Raw genomic sequence first — 21,246 nt, 5'->3', positions numbered from 1 at the left:
ATCACAAAGATGCGGGTGTAAATTCTTCTCCACTTCTTATTAGCTTTGGGACTGTGCATAAGCTCTCTGAATCTTCATTCCTTACTGTGAAGTGGAGATGATCTTGCCTACCCACAAGTTACAGAGTGATTGTGAGGATGAAGTGAGATCACATATGTAAAGTACATACCGCAGTACCTGCCCCGGAGGAGTACTTGATAGTGACCGCTGTTAATGTAATTATCCTCTTCCCTTATCTCCAACTAGATTTTAGACAACCAAGTATTCAGTTTCTGGAAATATCTCTCAAGTAGCTTGAATCATGTCCAATAAGTATTTGTGATTGGTTAATTATTTAATAGTTTTTGTAGGGTAGTTATATGATACTATGCTTTAGGTTACAAGTAACAGAAATAAAAACAGACGGTCCAACTCAAACTAGCTTAAAAAATAAGTATTGGCTCATGTAAACAAGAAATTCAAAATTAGGTCACAGGCATTTTTTTTGTTTGTTTTTGTTCTTAATTTTTGTAGAGTCAGGGTCTCATCATGTTGCCCAGGCTGGTCTCAAACTCCTGGGCTCAAGCAATTCTCCTGCCTTGGCCTCCCAGAGTGCTGGAATTACAGGCATGAGCCATGGCCATGGTTTGATCCAGGGTGCAGCTTTTCTTTTCTTTTCTTTTCTTTTCTTTTTTTTTTTTTTTTTAAACAAAGTCTCACTCTGTCACCCAGGATGGAGCAGGATGAAGTGCAGTGGTGTGATCTTGGCTTACTACAGCCTTGACTTCCCAGACTCAGGTGATCCTCCTACTTCAGCCTCCTGAGTGGCTGGGATCACAGGAGTGTGCCACCATGCCTGGCTAATTTTTTTGTTTGTTTGTTTGTTTTTTGGGGACGGAGTCTCGCTCTGTTGCCTAGGCTGGAGTGCAGTGGTGCCATCTGGGCTCACTGCAAGCTCTGCCTCCCGGGTTCATGCCATTCTCCTGCCTCAGCCTCCAGAGTAGCTGGGACTACAGGCACCCAGTACCATGCCTGGCTAATTTTTTTGTATTTTTAGTAGAGATGGGGTTTCACCATGTTAGCCAGGATGGTCTCGATCTCCTGACCTCGTGATCTGCCCGCCTCGGCCTTCCAAAGTGCTGGAATTACAGGCATAAGTCACCATGCCCAGCCCTAATTTTTTATATTGTTTGTAGAGACACGGTTTCACCATGTTGCCCAGGCTGGTCTTGAACTCCTGGGCTCAAGCGATCTGCTTGCCTCAGTCTCCCAAATTCTGGGATTACAGGAGTGAGCAAGTGCACCCACCACACCTGGCTAATTTTTTGTTTTCACACCTGGTTAATTTTTTAAAAAATGTTAGTAGATACAAGGTCTCACTATGTTTCTGAAGCTGGTCTCTAACTCCTGAGCCAGGCAGTCCTCCTGCCTCAGCCTCCTAATGTGCTGGAATTACCAGTGTGAGCCACCATGCCCAGCCTGGGAAGGCAGTCTAAGAGGAAGGAACAGTGTGAAAAAATACAGGTTGAGGGTGTCTAGTGTGTGCTTATAAGAAAAAGGGAAGAAAGCAAGAAGCAAGAATGGAGCATTGGGGATGACGAAGAAAAGACACTTCTCAGCTTGTACATCCTCAGCAATACCAATATTCACTTGATTCAAATATTTGTTATACAGGTATAAACACACTTATATATGCATAGGTTATTTCTAAAGAGCGCCTAAGAAACTGGTAGCAGTAGTTGCTTCTGTGGAGGTTCTGGGGTGGCAGGAGTCAGGGATGGAGGGTGACTCACTTTTACTGTTCTTTTATATCTTTTGCATTTTGTCCTATGCGCATCTATTACCTATTCCACCAAAAGTAACTTGAAAATATTTTTTAAATAGGTAAAATATGTCATCTTTTGAGCTTTGTGTCTTGCCAAAACAGCAGTCACAGCGATCCCTTTAAAATAGGTCATATTATGTCAGTTCATTGCTCAGAACTCTCCAGTAGCTCCCCATTTTACCCAGGGTAAAAGTCAAAGATCTCAGAATGGCCTATAAGGTCCTCCATGATTCAGAAGCCCTGGCATGTTTCCTCCTCAGAGTGTATGCCCTGCTGCCTTGCCTATTGTTTTAGTCATTAATTTTCTTGCTATCTGTCTCTCCTCTGTAAAATGTTAGCCCTGTGAAGACAGATTTTTGTCTGATTTGTTCTCTGCTAGTTCCAGCTCCTAAAATAGTTCCTTATATGGTAGATCACACACAAAAAAAATTGTCACAAATTATCTGCAGCCCCTCCCTTCAATACCTGGAGTATGTTTTCTCATTTTGAATTTTGGCCGGCCTTAGATTTGCTTTGATACCAGTAGAATGCACTGTAAGTGATATGTTTGAGTTCCAAGCTGAGTCCTGTCAGCTTCCACTGTTGCCCTAAGAACCTTTCCACCAGCATGAGAACAAGCATGGAATGGCTTTCTGGAGGATGAAAAAAACAGGTGACAGGCCTTAGCCGTTTCAGTTGTCCCAGTTGAGGCCCCAGACATGAAAGTGAGGCCATCCTAGCTACCCCATAGGGATACTGTGAGGATCAGAGAGAATGTATGTAATATGTATGTAACAGTTCCTGGCACATAGGTTCATTCTCATTATTGCTACCTCTCCTCTTCCTTTAAAAGGAAAATAATTCAGCCTGGGCAACATGGAGAAACCCTGTCTCTACCAAAAATACAAAAATTAGCTGGGTGTGGTAGAGTGTGCCTGTAGTCCCAGCCACTAGGGAGGCTGAGATGGGAGGATCACTTGAGCCTGGGAGTTGGAGGTTGCGCTGAGTTGAGATCACACCGCAACAGTCGAGACCCTGTCAAAAAAAAAAAAAAAAAAAGAGGAAGGAAGGAAGGGAGGGAGGGAGGGAGGGAAAAGAAGGGAAGGAAAAGAAAATAGAATAGAATTAACACACCAGATGTTGAAATCTGTCAAAAGTCCTTTTCAGAAATACCAGTCCTGGATGGAAGGTACTAAAAGAGAGTAATAGAGATATGATCTGTAGTCTGTAGTGATCTGCAATCACTATTTTACACACAATTTAAGAAACTACCTGTATTTTGGAGATTTCTCAAAAAACTAAAAATAGAACTACCATACGGTACAGCAGTCCCACTACTGAGTATTTATCCAAAGGAAAAATAAATATATCAAAGAAATACCTACATCCCTGTGTTTATTGCAGCACCATTTATAATAGCAAAGCTATGGAATCAACCTAAGTGTCTATTAGTGGACTAATGGATAAAGAAAATGTAGTATATATACACAATGGAATACTATTTGGCCATAAAAATAATGAAATCTTGCCATTTGCAGCAATGTGGATGGAACTAGAGGTCATTATGTTAAGTGAAATGAGCCAGGCATAGAAAGACAAGTATTGCATGTTCTCACAATGTGGACACTAAAAAAGTTATTCTCATGGAGGTAGAGAGTAGAATGGTAGATACCAGAGGCTGGGAATGGTGTGTGGGTGAGTATGAAGAGAGGTTGGTTAGTGGGTACAAACATACAGTCAGGTAGAAGTAATGAGTTCTAATGTTGGGTAGCAGAGTAGGGTGACTATAAGTTAGCATCAGTGTATTCTGTGTTTCAACATAGCTGGGACAGAGGACTTAAAATGTTCTTTTTTTTTTTTTGAGACGGAGTCTCGCTCTGTCGCCCAGGCTGGAGTGCAGTGGCGCGATCTCGGCTCACTGCAAGCTCCGCCTCCCGGGTTCACGCCATTCTCCTGCCTCAGCCTCCCGAGTAGCTGGGACTACAGGCACCCACAACTGCGCCCGGCTAATTTTTTGTATTTTTAGTAGAGACGGGGTTTCACCGTGGTCTCGATCTCCTGACCTTGTGATCCGCCCGCCTCGGCCTCCCAAAGCGCTGGGATTACAGGTGTGAGCCACCGCGCCCGGCAAAATGTTCTTAACACATAGAAATGGTAAATATTTGAGGTGATGCACACCCCAAATATCCTGGCTTGATAATTACACAGTCTATGCATGTAACCAAATATCTGTCACATGTACCCCATACATTTTTTCTTTTTTCTTTTTTTTTATTTTGAGACAGAGTCTTGCTGTGTTGCCAGGCTGGAGTGCAGTGGTGCGATCTCAGCTCACTGCAACTTCTGCCTCCCAGGTTCAAGTGATTCTCCTGCCTCAGCCTCCTGAATAGCTGGGATTACAGGCACGTGCCACCACGCCTGACTAGTTTTTTGTATTTTAGTAGAGATGGCGTTTCACCATGTTGGCCAGGATGGTCTCTATCTCCTGACCTCATGATCCACCCACCTCAGCCTCCCAAAGTGCTGGGATTACATGCGTGAGCCACCGCGACTGGCCCTTTTTGTTTTGTTTTGTTTTTCTTTTTGAGACAGAGCCGCACTCCACCCAGGCTGGAGTGTACAGTGGCATGATCTTGGCCCACGGCAACCTCCACCTCCCAGGTGCAAGCAATTCTTGTGCCTCAGCCTCCCAGGTAGCTGGGATTGCAGGCATGCACCACCATGCCTGACTGATTTTTGTATTTTTAGTAGAGACGGGGTTATGCCATGTTGACCAGGCTGGTTTTGAACTCCTGGCCTCAATTGATCCACCCGCCTTGGCCTCCCAAAGTGCTGGGATTACAGGCATGAACCAACGTGCCTGGCCACATGTACCCCATAAATATTTTAAAATACCATGTATCAATAAAAATATACTAACAACAACAAAAAAAAAAAAGGAGGAGGAGGAGGGAACTGCCTGTATTTCAAAGGAATTTGGGAACTCTCCTGCCTGATTGGTCAGAAGGTATGACATATTGCTAGGTGTCCACTAGGGAGCGATAAACACATTTAATTAAGGAATAGTGCTTCTCCAAGGTATATGCACTTGCCAGATGGTAGATGTTACTTTATTACTTTAATTCGGCTGTGAAACTTAAAGACTTCTTTAATTTGTTAATTTTGTACTTAAAGTTATTAAGAGATGGCTTTATTCTTTTTAAGGTATTAAAAGGACTCATAATATATGTTTTCAAGAAAGTCAGCCTTTGCAAGTTATTTTTGACAAGAATGTTTGTACTAATACACTAATGATTCAACCAAGGTAATGAGTTCTCTGTTGTCAATTTTTTTTCCCCTGAATACAGTATGATCTTGGAGTGAAGAATCAGTGCCCTAGAGCTTTTCAGTCAGTAAATTTTTTTTTTTTGGATACGGAGTCTCCCTCTGTCGCCCAGGCTGCAGTTCAGTGGTGTGATCTCGGCTCATTGCAAGCTCCGCCTCCCAGGTTCACGCCAGTCTCCTGCCTCAGCCTCCCAAGTAGCTGGGACTACAGGCGCCCGCCACCGCGCCCAGCTAATTTTTTTGTATTTTTAGTAGAGACGGGGTTTCACCATGTTAGCCAGGATGGTCTTGATCTCCTGACCTCGTGATCCACCTGCCTCGGCCCCTCAAAAGTGCTAGGATTGCAGGCGTGATCCCACCACCACGCCCGGCCAGAACATTTTTTTTTTTAAGCTAAAGTTTGACTTGGAGAAATCACCATACAGGGACAAGAGGAAACTCTGATAAAGATAATAGTGGATAATAACTAATGGTAGCAATAATAATTTAGCGACCCAAGAAAGTTCTAAAAACACCCCATCAGTGACTTTCTATATCAAGTTGCATTTATATGATTCCTTTCTGAATCTTAGAACACAGAACTTGAGGAAATTTTAACATTTTTTATGTGAAATGATTTTGGCCCTAAGTATTAACAGTTTTTTCCTCTAGTGTGGCATATTTGTCTTGAAATTTGAAAATTGGAACTTGTTATTTGAAAGTGCATCCAGTTTTCAGTTTAGCTGTAGCATTAAACATTAACATTACTTTGTGAGCCAAAATATATTTTATCCATATTGTTTTAAAATTATTATTATTATTATTGAGACAAAGTCTCCCTCTGTCACCCAGGCTGGAGTGCAGTGATGTGATCTTGGCTCACTGTAACCTCCACCTCCTGGGTTTAAACAATTCTTGTGCCTCAGCTTCCCGAGTAGCTGGGACTACAAGTGCGAGCCACCATGCTCGGCTAAATTTTGTATTTTTTGTAGAGACAGGGTTTCGCCATGATGCTCAGGCTGATTGAGACAAAATTCTTAGTTCAAGTGATCTACCTGCCTTAGCCTCCCAAAGTACTGGGATTACAGGTGTGAGCTGCCCCACCTGGTCCTTCCTTCCTTCATGTTGTCATTTTTTTGTATCAGATTATTTGGTATCTTCTATAACTGCCCCCGCTTAACACTGGAAAAGTTCCCAAATGAATTTTGTAGGTGTTCCTGACATTTTGATATCAAGAAACACTGCGAAACCAATGTCTAACATCAGATTAACACCAAGATTACATAAATTCTAAGAATTTTATTTTTATCTTAATAATACTTCAATGTCAAAAGGAGTGCAGAACTTCTAATACAATAATAAAAAGACAACCCAGCTATAAAAAATAAGTAAAGAATTTTAATAGTCATTTCTTCAAAGAAAATGGCAATAAGCACTTGAAAAGATGCCCAACATCATTAGTCATTAGGGAAATGCAAATCAAACAGTTTTCAATCTGTGAATTATGTCATATGGGAATTATATCTCAATAAAACTGTTTTGAAAAAAGGAGCCAGAATAAAAGGGCGTTTGGGATGTCAAGAGAAGCTTGAAAGCAATGGGTAACAGTCGAGGAAAGGAACAGAGGGAAAGAATATAGACAGCAGGCTGCCTAGAAACCTCTGCCCCCTCATCTAGGTCTCCAGCATAATTCACCTGAATTGTTTTTGAACAGCTTCACTTTGCAATATCTCCCTTTACAGTATGAGCTGGGGCATAAGTGACTGGGCATACAAAAACATAGAATTAAAGATATTTTATTCTGGAATTTTGTTTGTACTGCAGCATTCATGTGTTTTATTAAGGATATATTTTGCTATTCTCTTGGCCTTCAAATGAAGTTATAATTTTAAAATAAGCTGAAAATATAGCAGCTTATGTATAAGAAAGAAGATAGGAGTTTGGGTAAATTTTTGTAAACCCAGGCCACGTAATTATTTATTTCCAGATTAGAGATTTGAGTCCCAGTTAATAAGTTATGTCTTTCTGTTTGTTTTTCAAATAATGTTATACTGTTGTTTACATTTCATAGATTGCTTGCTGATGCCATTGTTCTTTTTACATCAAGTCAAGAGGAAGTTACTCTTGCTGTTACTCCACTGAATTTTTGCCTCAAGAGTTCTAATGAGGAATCAATGGGTAAGGATTGTATCTGAAATGGTGTTTTGATGGGTTATTACTTTCTTTCTCTTGATTACTAACCATACTGCAAATATTAGTGGCATAATTTTATTCCTGTCTAAAAAGCAGTAAGATTTAGAAAGGTTGGAAAAAGTTTTAAGAGATCCAACAAGTTTAACACAATCAGCAATTAAAATATTTGGCTTTGAAATTCAGGTCATTTTAAAATTAGGAGAATGGGGCCAGGTGCTGTGGCTCCTGCCTGTAATCCTAGCACTTTGGGAGGCTGAGGTGGGTGGATTACCTGAGGTCAGGAGTTCAAGACCAGCCTGGCCAACATGGCGAAAACCAATCTCTACTAAAAATAAAAAAATTAGCTGGGCGTGGTGGCTCGGGCCTGTAATCCCAGCTATTCAGGAGGCTGAGGCGGGAGAATTGCTTGAATCTGGGAGGTGGAGGTTGCAATGAACCGAGATTGCACCACTGCACTCCATTGCCTGGGCGACAGAGACTCTGTCTCAAATAAAATAAAAAAGAAAATTTGCTAGGGTCTTTTGGCACAACAAGCTGTTTGAGACTCTCTGACCTTAGATAATATGTTTTTGGTGACAGCAGTAAGGAGAGGATACAAAGGAAAGAACTATTATTTTAAAGTGAAAAACCAGTAGAACCAGGGCTTAAGTTGGGTCACATGACTTTTGTAGTGTTTAGTTTGTGCCAAGTTCTGTGCTAAATAGTTTACATTTATGAAGTCATTTGATCTTCATAATAACTCTAAGATGTATGTAGGTACTGTTATTATCCCCAGTACATATGAAGAAATTGAAAGTACATATAAAGCACATACGAAGCAGTTAGACACTTTGGGAGGCTGAGGCAGGAGGATCACTTGAGGGGACTTACCAGCCTTGGCAACATAGTGACACCTCATCTTTACAAAACATAAGAAAAATAGCCAGGCATGGTGGTGCTCACCTGTAGTCTCAGCTACTTGGTAGGCTGCAGTGGAAGGATTGCTTGAGCCATGATTGTGCCACTGCACTCCAGCCCAGGCAACACAGCAAGATCCTGTCTCAAAAACAAAAACAAAAACAAAAACAATTTGAAGCACAGAGAAACTGGCTTGCCTGGTGTCACAAATTGCCTAGTGAAAGGGTCTGTTTTATGCACCATCATGCCATCTCTGAATAAAAATGGCCATTTAGTAACCAGGAGAAATTGTCCCTTGTGAGTAGCTTTCTAATGAAGTTATAGTTACAGTTGACTGGCAGTCTAGTTGTTTAATCTTATTATTAAACTTCTTCTGTGCTAGTATATTGGGAGTGACATGAGCCTTCTTGTTGGAGATGAATGTATATTTAAGACATTGTTTGATTCTTTAAAAAATATATCATTTGGCCGGGTGCGGTGGCTCACGCCTGTAATCCCAGCACTTCGGGAGGCTGAGGCAGGTGGATCACAAGGTCAGGAGATCGAGACCATCCTGACCAACATGGTGAAACCCCGTCTCTACTGAAATACAAAAAATTAGCGGGGCATGGTGGTGTGCACCTGTAGTCCCAGCTACTTGGGATGCTGAGGCAGGGGAATCGCTTGAACCCAGGAGGCAGAGGTTGCAGTGAGCCGAGATCACACCACTGCACTCCAGCCTGGTGACAGAGCAAGATTCTGTCTAAAATAATAATAATAATAAATATATATATGTCACTCAATCTTTGTTCTTATTACTTCAACAGTTGATATTCATTGAAGAAAATTAAAAATACAAAAAAAAATTCTTAAGTCACCTGATATCCCACTATACAGAGATAAGCACTTTTTTTTTTTTTTTTGAGACGGAGTCTCGTTCTGTCACCCAGGCTGGAGTGCAGTGGCCGGATCTCAGCTCACTGCAAGCTCCGCCTCCCAGGTTCACGCCATTCTCCTGCCTCAGCCTCCCGAGTAGCTGGGACTACAGGCGCCTGCCACCTCGCCCGGCTAAGTTTTTGTATTTTTAGTAGAGACGGGGTTTCACTGTGTTACCCAGGATGGTCTTGATCTCCTGACCTCGTGATCCGCCTGTCTCGGCCTCCCAAAGTGCTGGGATTACAGGCTTGAGCCACCGCGCCCGGCCAGAGATAAGCACTTTTAATAGTTGGGTGTATTTCCTTCTATACTCTAGATCTCACAACAGTAGATTGAGTGAAGATAATTAAATACTATGAAACTATTAAAAGTAACATTGGCCAGGTGCAATGGCTTACCCCTGTAATCCCAGTGCTTTGGGAAGCTGAGGCAGGATTGCCTGAGGCCAGGAGTTCAGACCAGCCTGGGCAACATAGCAAGATCCCATCTCTACAAAAATTAAAAATTAGCCAGGTATGGTGGCATGTACCTGCAGTCCATGCTGTAGCAGCTGAGGCAAGAGGATCACTTGAGCTCAAGATTTCAAGGTTGCAAGTGAGCTATGATCATGCCACTGTATTCCAGCCTGGGCAACACAGTGAGACCCTGTCTCAAAAAAAATTAATGGGCTGGGCACAGTGGCTTATGCCTGTAATCCCAGAACTTTGGGAAGCCAAAGAAAGCCGATCACCTGAGGTCAGGGGTTTGAGTCCAGCCTGGCCAACATGGTGAAACTCTTTCTCTACTAAAAATACAAAATTAGCTGGACATGGTGGTATGTGTCTGTAGTCCCAGTTACTCAGGGGACTGAGGCAGGATAATTGCTTGAACCTGAGAGGCAGAGCTTGCAGTGAGTTGAGATCACACCACTGGACTCCAGCTTGGGCAACAGAGTGAGACTCCATCTCAAAAAAAAAAAAAAAAAAATTAAATTAAAGTAATGTTATATGTGTATGTATAAATACATTCCTCTCTCTCTGAAAGTATATATCAGAGAGGTTTAATGAAGCAGTTTTATAGTGGAAAGCACAAAACATTGACACACACACACAAATAATTACAAAAATGTGCTTATTGACATGGAAAAATAGGATATATTGTTGGGTAGATTATAAAATGGTATGTAGGGTAAGATCATACTTTCATTTAAAAATGTGCATGTAAGTGGCACATGTCTGTAGTCCTGGCTATTCAGAAGGCTGAGGCAGAGGATCACTAGAGCCCAGGATGTCAAGGCTGCAGTGAGCTGTGATCATGCCACTGCACTACAGTCTGGGCAATACAGCAAGACCCTGTCTCAAAAAGAAGAAAACAAAAAATTAACTAACTTAGATAAGAAATCTGATATTTAAACATAAACAGTTTGATTTATGTGAAATGGATTTATAGACCCTAAATCATTGGTGAGTTTAAGAGAAATGTAAAATATTAAATTTCTGTTTGAACAAAGGCATTTAAAAATAGCATACAGATATCAGGTTGGGGAGTTAGGGTAGGTAGGGTAGGAGGAAATGGGATGGGATTTGGAAGACCAAAACATTTCTTTTTTCCTCTGAATTCATCTCTGGAACTAATTTTATTCTTTATTTTCCCATAATATTAAACAGATTTGAGCAATGCTGTGTACAGTGAGATGTTTGTTGGCTCAGATGAGTTTGACTTCTTTCAAATTGGAATGGACACTGAGATAACGTTTTGTTTCAAAGAATTGAAGGTAAAGATTTGTGTCAAATTAAAATTCAAATTTTCACTGTAAGTTTTTAATAAGGATTTCAAGTTTTTTTCTGCTTTTCTTTTTTCAGGGAATACTGACATTTTCAGAAGCTACACATGCTCCTATATCCATTTATTTTGACTTTCCTGGGAAGTAGGTCCTTGAGAATTTTTCTGAGTTTGTTTCATATCAATAACAAAACCCTTTGGATCACTTTGAAATTAATTAACACCTCAGGAATACCTAAACTTTACTATTAATACTTATCAAACTAAAATTTTGAAAGATGCTGAAACATGGCATTTTTAATTTTCTTTTTCCTTTTCTCAGACGGGAGTTTCGCTCTGTCGCCCAGGCTGGAGTACAGTGGCATGATCTTGGCTCACTGCAGTCTCCACCTCCCGGGTTCAAGCAATTCTCCTGCCTCAGCCTCCCAAGTAGCTGGGATTACAGGCATCTACCACGCCTGGCTCATTTTTGTATTTTTGGTAGAGACGGGCTTTCACCATGTTGGCCAGGCTGGCCTTGAACTCCTGACTTCAAGAGATCCACTGGCCTCGGCCTCCCAAAGTGCTGGGATTACAGGCATAAGCCACCGCACCCGGCCTTACTGTTTCTTTTTTTTTTGAGACTGAGTTTCACTTTTGTTGCTCAGGCTGGAGTGCAATGGTGCAATCTTGGCTCACTGCAACCTCCGCCTCCCAGGTTCAAGTGATTCTCCTGCCTCAGCCTCCCGAGTAGCTGGAATTACAGGCATGTGTCATCATGCCCGGCTAATTTTTTTTTTTTTTTTTTTTTTTTTGTATTTTTAGTAAAGACGGGGTTTCTCCATGTTGGTCAGGCTGGTCTCAAACTCGCGACCTCAGGTGATCTGCCTGCCTCGGCCTCCCCTGTTTCTTTTTAGTCCAGAATTAAGTATCATTTCTAATGTGTTTCTAATGTCCATCAGAAAATGAGTATCACTGTTGCTCTGACTTGGCTTTTTTAGACCTCTGGCTTTAAGTATTGATGATATGTTAGTGGAAGCTAACTTTATTTTGGCCACATTAGCTGATGAGTCAAGTAGAGCATCTTCACCACAGTCCCTGTGTCTTTCACAGAAACAAAAAAGGTAAGACCGTGTTTTAACTTCTTTATTAATTGGGATAAGCCATCATAATCGTATTCTGAAGTAATTCACTGGCATTCGCTCAGGAAACAATTGAGGAGTGAAATATTAGATAACAAATTTTGGCTGAATACGGAAGAGCTGTAGTGAAGCTTACCTGTAGCATAGAAACATCACCAATCTTGTGTCAGATATTTGCTTTTTCTCTTCTGATCAGAATTGAACAGGACTGTCTGGTTTATCTGTGTTGTGTCCCAGAACACAATTCCAATTTTTAGGTTTTTATTTGTTGTTGTTGTTGTTGTTATTGTTTTGTTTTTTTTTTTTTTTTTTTGAGACAGAGTCTCGCTGTGTCACCCAGGGTGGAGTGCGGTGGCCAGATCTCAGCTCACTGCAAGCTCCGCCTCCCGGGTTTTTACGCCATTCTCCTGCCTCAGCCTCCCGAGTAGCCGGGACTACAGGCGCCCGCCACCTCGCCCAGCTAGTTTTTTGTATTTTTTAGTAGAGACGGGGTTTCAGGCCAGGATGACGTGTTAGCCAGGATGGTCTCGATCTCCTGACCTCGTGATCCGCCCGTCTCGGCCTCCCAAAGTGCTGGGATTACAGGCTTGAGCCACCGCGCCCGGCCCAGTTATTATTGTTTTAGACAAGGTCTCACTCCCATTGCCCAGGCTTGAGTGCTGTGGCGCAAACTCGAGTCACTGCAGCCTCCATTTCCCTGGCTCAAGTGATCCTCCCACCTCAGCCTCCCAAGTAGCTGGTACCATAGGCATGTGCCACCACACCCAGCTAATTTTTTGTAGTTTTTTTTTTTGGTAGAGACAGGTTTCACCATGTTGCCCAGGCTGGTCTCAACCTTCTGGGCTCAAGCCATCCACCTGCTTCAGCCTCCCAAAGTGCTGGGTTTACAGGTGTGAGTCACCACATTGGGCCTTTAGTTGTTTTTTTTTTTAATAGTAACATAGTGTTTTCATAGGAAAGTCTATATTCACTTCCTAGAACTTTTGCTCAGATACAAGGATAGCTATTGCTTGCTTGCTTGCTTGCTTGCTTGCTTGCTTGCTTTCTCTTTCTTTCTTTCTTTCGTCTTTCTGTCTTTCTGTCTTTCTTTCTGTCTTTCTTTCTCTCTCTCTTTCTTTTCTTTTCTTTTCTTTCTGTCTTTCTTTCGAGACAGAGTCTCACTCTGTTGCCCAGGCTGGAGTGCAGTGGCATGATCTCAGCTCACTGAAACCTCCACCCACTGGGTTCAAGCAATTCTCCTGTCTTCAGCCTCCCTAGTAGCTGGGTTGACAGGTGTGCACTACCACGCCTGGCTAATTTTTGTATTTTTAGTAGAGACGGGGTTTCACTATGTTGGTCAGGGTGGTCTCGAACTCCTGACCTCGTGATCCACCACCTCAGCCTCCCAAAGCACTGGGATTACAGGTGTGAGCCACTGCACCTGACTTTTTTTTCTTTCTTAATTTCTTTTGGGGGAAGAAGGATGCTTTATTGTAAAAGTTATTTCGGGAAATTTGGGAAATAGAGAAAAGTACAAAGAAGAAAATAAAACTTACTCATAATTGTATCACCCAGAGATAGCCACTGTTAACATTCTGGCTCACTGCATTTTCTTTCAGACTTAATTTTGTGTATACTTGGATTTTCAATTTTTTTTTTTTTTTTTTTTTTTTTTTTTTTTTGAGACGGAGTCTCGCTCTGTCGCCCAGGCTGGAGTGCAGTGGCGCAATCTCGGCTCACTGCAAGCTCCGCCTCCCGGGTTCACGCCATTCTCCTGCCTCAGCCTCCCGAGTAGCTGGGACTACAGGCGCCCGCCCCTGCGCCCGGCTAATTTTTTGTATTTTTAGTAGAGACGGGGTTTCACCATGGTCTCGATCTCCTGACCTTGTGATCCGCCCACCTCGGCCTCCCAAAGTGCTGGGATTACAGGCGTGAGCCACCACGCCCGGCCAGGATTTCCAAATTTAAAAAAAAATTTTTTGAGACAGGGTCTCACTCTGTCACCCAGGCTGGAGTGCAGTAGCATAATCATGGCTCACCTTAGTCTCAACCTCCCAGGCTCAAGCATTCCACCTTAGCCTCCTAAGTAACCAGGACTACAGGCACCTGCCACCATACCCAGCTAATTTTTGTGTTTTTTGTAGAGATTGGGTTTTACCATGTTGCCCAGACTGGTCTCTTAACTCCTGGGCTCAAGCAGTCTTCCTCCTCGGCCTCCCAAAGTGCTAGGATTACAGATGTGAGTGAGCCACTTCCCCCAGTCTATACTTGTATCTTTTTTTTTTTTTTTTTTTTTTTTGAGACGGAGTCATGCTCTGTCGCCCAGGCTGGAGTGCAGTGGCCGGATCTCAGCTCACTGCAAGCTCCGCCTCCCGGGTTCACGCCATTCTCCTGCCTCAGCCTCCCAAGTAGCTGGGACTACAGGCGCCCGCCACTTCGCCTGGCTAGTTTTTTGTATTTTTTAGTAGAGACGGGGTTTCACCGTGTTAGCCAGGATGGTCTCGATCTCCTGACCTCGTGATCCGCCCGTCTCGGCCTCCCAAAGTGCTGGGATTACAGGCTTGAGCCACCGCGCCCGGCCTATACTTGTATCTTAAAACAAGATTAGGATCATAGAGCATATGCGGTTTTGGTATTGCAGGTATGTTTCAATATCACTGATAATGACTTGAAAACATGATTTTTCTTTTTTTTTTTTTTTTTTGAGTCAGAGTCTTACTTTGTCACCCAGGCTGGAGTGCAGTTGCAGCATCTCAGCTCATTGCAACCTCCGCCTCGCCCGGCTAATTTTTTTGCATTTTTAGTAGAGACGAGGTTTCACCATCTTGGCTGTGCTGGTCTTGGACTCCTGGCCTCATGATCCACCCACCTTGGCTTCCCAAAGTGTTGGGATTACAGGCGTGAGCCTCTGTGCCCGGCCGAAAACATGATTCTCAATGACTGTACACAATTTTATCATATAGATGTATAGTAATTTGCTTGACTTTTCCTCTAACTTGTTCCTGTTACCATATCACAAGATATTCTATGCACAGTGAGTTGCTTTACTGAAATATTCGTCTGTCAAGAGAACTTACAAATCATCATATATATAAATTTTAACCAGCAACAATTTAGTTCCATGCATTTCAATATATTCCCTAATCCAGTGCTGTCATTGTCATCCCACATTGTCCATTAGTTATATAAAAAATATATTTCACAATAAACAGTTCATTCATTTAATGCCTATTAATACCTCAGGTCAGATCTGATTAAGAAAAAGGCTGGCAAAAATATAACCGGCCAGGCCCTGGAATGTATTTCAAGAAAAGCAGCACCAAGAAGGCTTTATCCTAAGGAGACTCTCACAAACATCTCTGCATTGGAAAACTGTGGAAGCCCTGCAATGAAAAGAGCGAATGGAGATGTCAGTGAAGTATCAGAAAACAGTGTCAGCAACACAGAGGAAGTGCCAGGGTCTCTGTGTCTCAGAAAGGTAAAATAAAAGCATTGAGATTCAACCACATCTCAGTCAAGAATTCTCATCTGTCTCCCTTTGCAGTCTTCTTCCCCAATCCCCACCCAGCCATGTTCTGAAAATTTATTTTCTTATGTTTTGATAGGGGAAAAGTGAAGCTAGTCTGAATTATAGACTGAAGAAAAGTCTGATAGAGAAAAGTCTGATTTACAGAATATCAATAGAAAATAGTTAAATTGTTCAGTCAGTAATTTCTAATAAAGCATATTCAAGTAGAGATTTGGGTCACTTGTTTCCAATAATAAATTATGATTATTTATGGTATATTCTATCTTGAATAACAATAATATGTTGAGGTCATGTAATTTGTTTCCTAAAATGTTTCCTTCTAATTTTACTTTTCAAATTTGTTTGGTAAAGCTTGTATTCATAATAGTACAAATGTAAATTTCATCCCAACAAATATCACAAATTCCTTCCTAATGGAGTCCCAGTTAATAACATCTTATTTTATAAGATAGATGATAAGCTTCACAGAATGCTGTAGTGTTAAACCTTATGAAATCTACTGAAGGTAAGCAATGGATAAGAAACTGAAGTATCTCAAATATTGATAATCCTAATTTTACTTGTTTAATGTTTTGTTCAGGATTGTTTTGCTGTTGTTATTGTTGGTTTGGAAATAAGAATTTCTTAGTTAGAATTAGAAATTTGAAAGCAGAAATAATATTTTTGGAAGTTATCATCACCATCTTGGCTGGGTACAGTGGCTCACGCCTGTAACCCCAGCCCTTTGGAAGGCCAAAGAGGGAAGATCTCTTGAGGCCACGAGTTCAAGAACAGCCTGAGCGACAGAGTGAGACCCCATCTCTACAGAAATTTAAATAGTAGCCAGATGTGGTGGCTGTAGACCTAGCTGCTGAGGAGGCTGAAGTGGGAGGATCTCTTGAGCCCAGTAGTTCAAGGCTTTAGTGAGCTATGATCGTACAATTGCACTCCAGCCCTGGCAACAGAGTGAGACCCTGTCTCTTAAAAAAATAAAAAATTCACCATATTACGCTGTATATGACTTTTACGGCAGAATTTGATTAGTAAACTGGACTTACTCAGTTTGATACCATAGGTGTTTTACTGAGTACTTGTTATATGCCCAAAACTTAGGGCAATTTTCTCTTCCTGTATGTTACTAAGTTGGCCATAAAGTGAAAACTAAAATCTGTGTTCTCATTGTACAAAATCACTGTCCCCTCGTATTTTTCTAGTCACACATATTGTGCTTACTTTTTCACAGGCAACAACAGAAATCATTTTCCTGCTGCTTCAGGTCCCTGAAATTCACTAAGATTGCCAGTTTTCTTTGCTAGAGAAAATGACATTTAGAACTTTAAGCTCCATGAGCACCATTACAGCACTCTTTACTCCAAATTTCCTATTGTGTCACCAAATTCTTGAAAGAAGGCTCTATTTTTAAAGGGAATTATTTGCCTTAATGTGGCAAACTCCTGCAAAGCTGAAATTACATTATGGGTAAATGATGTAGACCCTTGTCATGTTCTGCCTGAACTTCCATGGGCTTCCTGCCGTCCTCTGTGCCTCTGTTCTCCTTCACCCTGCTTCTCTTCGACAGTGTACTCATAGATTTTTGTCCAAACCTGAGGTCTACATTGAGTCCCAGGGATTCAGAGCCCTGGCTGTAGAGTTCCCATTCCAAGGTTCAAACCTCTCTCTTACCACGTATTAACTGTAACTTGGACAAGTTATTTATTTTGCCCTCAGTTTCCTTAGTAAAATGGGGATAATAATAATAATGTCCACTAAATGGAATTGTAAAAATTGAGCTAAAGGTGTAACAGGCACATGGTCAGTGCTTGATAAAATTTAGTTATTGGCTGGGCACAGTGTCTCACACCTGTAATACCAGCACTTTGGGAGGCAGAGACGGGCGGATCACAAGGGCAGGAGTTCAAGACCAGCCTGGCCAAGATGGTAAAACCCCATCTCTACTAAAAATACAAAAATAAGCTGGGCATGGTGGCGGTCGCCTGTAATCCCAGCTACTTGGGAGGCTGAGGCAGGAGAATCACTTGAACCCGGGAGGTGGAGGTTGCAGTGAGCTGAGATCGTGCCATTGCACTCTAGCCTGGGCGACAAAGCAAGACTTTGTGTAAAAAAAAAAAAAAAAAATTATTGTTACTTATCACTCTCTTGCTTTTAAAACTCTTAGGTTGGCCAGGCGTGGTGGCTGATGTCTGTAATCCCAGCATTTTGGGAGGCCAAGGTAGGCAGATCATAAGGTCAAGAGATCAAGACCATCCTGGCCAACATGGTGAAACCCTGTCTCTACTGAGAATACAAAAATTAGCCAGATATGGTTGGCCAGGCTGGTCTCAAACTTCTGACCTCAAATGATCTGCCTGCCTCGGCCTTCCAGAGTGCTGGGATTACAGGCATGAGTCACTGCGCCTGGCCTCAACATTTAATATTCAGTATAACAGTACAGTGATCATTTCATTGAACAAAAATCAGAAAATACAAGTAAGAGATAATCACTTCAAATATTTTGATTATTACTCTTCCTTTAAGACACTCTTCTTCTTCTTCTTTTTTTTTTTTTTTTAAGACGGAGTTTCGCTCTTTTGCCCAGGCTGGATTGCAATGATGCAATCTTGGGTTCACTGCAGCCTCCACCTCCCAGGTTCAAGCAATTCTCCTGCCTCAGCCTCCTGAGTAGCTGGGAATACAGGTACTTGCCACCACGCCCAACTAATTTTTTTGTATTTTTTTAGTAGAGACGGGGTTTCACCGTGTTAACTTGGTCTCCCTACCTTGGGTGATCTGCCCGCCTTGACCTCCCAAAGTGCTGGGATTACAGGCATGAGCCACTGTGTCCGGCCAATTTTTGTTTTTTTAGTAGAGACAGGGTTTCACCATGTTGGCCAGGCTGGTCTCAAACTCCTGAACTCAAGTGATCCGCCTTCCTTGGCTTCCCAAAGTGCTGGGCTTACAGGTGTGAGCCACCATGCCCAGTCTGCTTTGTCCTTCTTTACCTTGACATTTTAGTAGAATGTCCTAACTTTGGTTTTTTTCTGTGTTTCCTCATGATTAAATTTTAACTATGTATTTTTGGTAAGAATTCAACAGAGTAATAATGTTGGGTTCTCTTTGTACATCATATCTGGAGGAACAGGTTGTTTTTTCTCCGTATTGGTGGTGGTAATTTCTATCATATGGTCAAGGTGGTGTCTGCCAGCTCTCTACTATAAAGTTACTGTTTTTCTGTTAGTAACTAGTAAGTATTTTGTGGAGAGAAACTTTGATACTATGTAAATATCCTGGTTTTCATCATACTTTTTTTTTTTTTGAGAGGAGTCTCACTCTGTTTCCCAGGCTGGAGTGCAGTGGCATGATCTCGGCTCACTGCAACCTCTGCCACCCAGGTTCAAGTGATTCTCCTGCCTCAGCCTCTTGAGTAGCTGGAATTACAGGCACCTGCCACCACGCCTGGCTAACTTTTGTAGTTTTCAGTAGAGATGGGGTTTCACCATCTTGGCCAGGCTGGTCTTGAACTCCTGGCCTTGTGATCCACCCGCCTTGGCCTCCCAAAGTGCTGGGATTACAGGTGTCAGCCACTGCACCCGGCCTGTTTTTTGTTTTTTAAGTATCTATTGATGCTTGTTTGTCAGAAAGTTATTACTGTGATGTTTACAAAACAGTGATTTTTCTATTTTTTTGTGTATTTATTAGATGGAAACCCACTTTAAGAAAGAACTTTGTGGGCCAGGCGCAGTGGCTGATGCCTATAATCCTAGCACTTTAAGAGGCCAAGGCGGGCAGATTACCTGAGGTCAGGAGTTTGAGACCAACCTGACCAACATGGAGAAGCCCCGTCTCTACTAAAAATACAAAATTAGCTGGGCATGGTGGCACATGCCTGTAATACCAGCTACTAGGGAGGCTGAGGCAGGAGCATCACTTGAACCTGGGAGGCGGAGGTTGCGGTGAGCCGAGATTGGTCCATTGCACTCCAGCCTGGGCAACAAGAGTGAAACTCTGTCTCAGAAAAAAAAAAAAAAAGAACTTTGTCTTCTCTCCTGTGTGTTACTCAGTGATTTATATCACTGTGTACTCTTGGACCTTCATTTTATTCTATGGGTTGTAATCTCATTTTGTTGCTCAAAGTGCACTGTATTTGGCCACTGAGAGCCTCTTCAAGTTGGGCCTGTGTCCCTTTGACATGTCTCCAACATTTATGAGCACTTCCTTACTCTTTTGGAACCTTCAGGTATTCCTGGCTTATTATGTCCTTCCCCTGCCCCAGCTCTGGAATCAGCTGTTTCTCCCAGGAACCCTGGTTCCTTTTGTTGGAGGTGGTATATAGAGACCAATTTCTGGGTGCTAAGTGTGCTCTTTTGTATGAGGGTTTCATTGCTTCTGGGCCCTCTCAGGTGGCAGCTAGGAATTATATGTATGCATTAACATGTATACATATATTGAGCTGTTATTATATCTATTTATATACATTCATTAAAACCTGTGAATTCATATTGATTCCTCCGATTCCATTCCAGCACCATAGGGTTCATGCTATTCTCCCCCTTATTTGAAACTCTTTGACAATGAGAAACTTACCTCTTATCCACTAGATATTAACTTAGTGTAAATCCCAGAATGCATAATTTCAGAAGTTCTAACTCATACTCCTGTGAAAAATCTACAACTAAAAGTACAGTTTTTGTGAACATTCTTGTCTTTAAAGTATTCAAAATATGTTTTTCAAAGTTACTTAGTTCTTTTCTTCCCCCACTCAGATTTCAGTATGGTGATGTTAATCATTTGTAATATAGTTAGCTTCATTTGTTTGTTTGTCTTCCATTTTGGTTCTCCCCAAATCCTTGTTGATTGTATTTATTTGCTGCTTTGAGTGCTGAACCATTAACATGGTCCTAAAAGTCAGAACTATACAAAGCAGTGTTACTTCCTCTCTCTTTTCTACTCTGTGCTACAGCCCCTTGTAGAGAATAAATCTCATTAGTTTCTTTTCTTTTCTTTTCTTTTTTTAAGATGGAGTCTTGCTGTTTTGCCCAGGCTGGAGTGCAGTGGTGTGATCTGGGCTCACCGCAACATCTGCCTCCCAGGTTCAAACAATTCTCATGCCTCAGCCTCCCGAGTAGCTAGGATTACAATTGTGCACCACCACGCCCAGCTAATTTTTGTAGACACGTGGTTTCATCATTTTGGCCAGGCTGATCTCGAACTCTTGACCTCAGGTGATCCATCTGCCTCAGCCTCCCAAAGTGCTAGCTAGGATTATAGGCGTGAGCCACCATGCCCGCCCTAGTTTCTCATTTATCATTTCTGTTTCTTTTACACAAATGTATGTACACAGATACATACACATTCTTCTTTTTTTTTACACTATAAATTCAGTTTTCCACATTGCTTTTTGTACCTGAGAGCGTATACTAGAAATCACTCCATCCTGGGTTTTTTTTTCCCCTAACAGCTGCATTGTGTTTCACATGTGAATATACCATAGTTAATTCAACCATTCTCCCATATCTGGGCATTTAGATTCCTTCACCAATATTTTATTTACATTTACAAACAAAGCCGCAATGAATAACCTTTTACACATATATTTTTATATCGTCAGAAGTGTCTTTTCAAGGTAAATTCCTAAAAGTGGGACCACTGGTTCACAAGGTGAGTGCAGATGTAGTTCTGTGAGGTTCTGCCAGATTCCAGTTATGCCAGTTTGCCTTGCCTGCAGTAGTGGAGTGCCCATTTCCCCACAGCCTGGCAAGCAGCATGTGTTGTCCAACTTTATTTATTTA

General features: G+C 41.9%; 1 protein-coding gene across 11 annotated transcripts in view; it reads left to right on the top strand.

Annotated features, from left to right (window-relative positions):
• The window catches only part of LOC105493420 (RAD9 checkpoint clamp component B), a 39,943-nt gene that overhangs the window by 7,075 nt on the left and 11,622 nt on the right, over nt 1-21,246 (top strand). For 8 of the 11 annotated variants that reach the window (XM_011761032.3, XM_011761039.3, XM_011761037.3 and 5 more), the window contains 6 exons: nt 4,988-5,087; nt 7,158-7,264; nt 10,738-10,844; nt 10,933-10,997; nt 11,833-11,955; nt 15,196-15,430. In XM_011761032.3, the coding sequence (XP_011759334.2) occupies nt 4,988-5,087; nt 7,158-7,264; nt 10,738-10,844; nt 10,933-10,997; nt 11,833-11,955; nt 15,196-15,430 (737 nt within the window). Of the gene's footprint in view, nt 1-4,987; nt 5,088-7,157; nt 7,265-10,737; nt 10,845-10,932; nt 10,998-11,832; nt 11,956-15,195; nt 15,431-15,557; nt 15,690-21,246 lie in introns of those variants that run through there. The other 3 variants (XM_071071113.1, XM_071071112.1, XM_011761033.3) reach the window with 2 other exon arrangements.

This window comes from Macaca nemestrina, chromosome 10 (assembly GCF_043159975.1).
Source record: "Macaca nemestrina isolate mMacNem1 chromosome 10, mMacNem.hap1, whole genome shotgun sequence".
Classification (NCBI taxonomy): Eukaryota; Metazoa; Chordata; class Mammalia; order Primates; family Cercopithecidae; genus Macaca; species Macaca nemestrina.
Note: the sequence above shows the minus strand (reverse complement) of the source record. Positions and strands in the feature narration are given on the sequence as shown.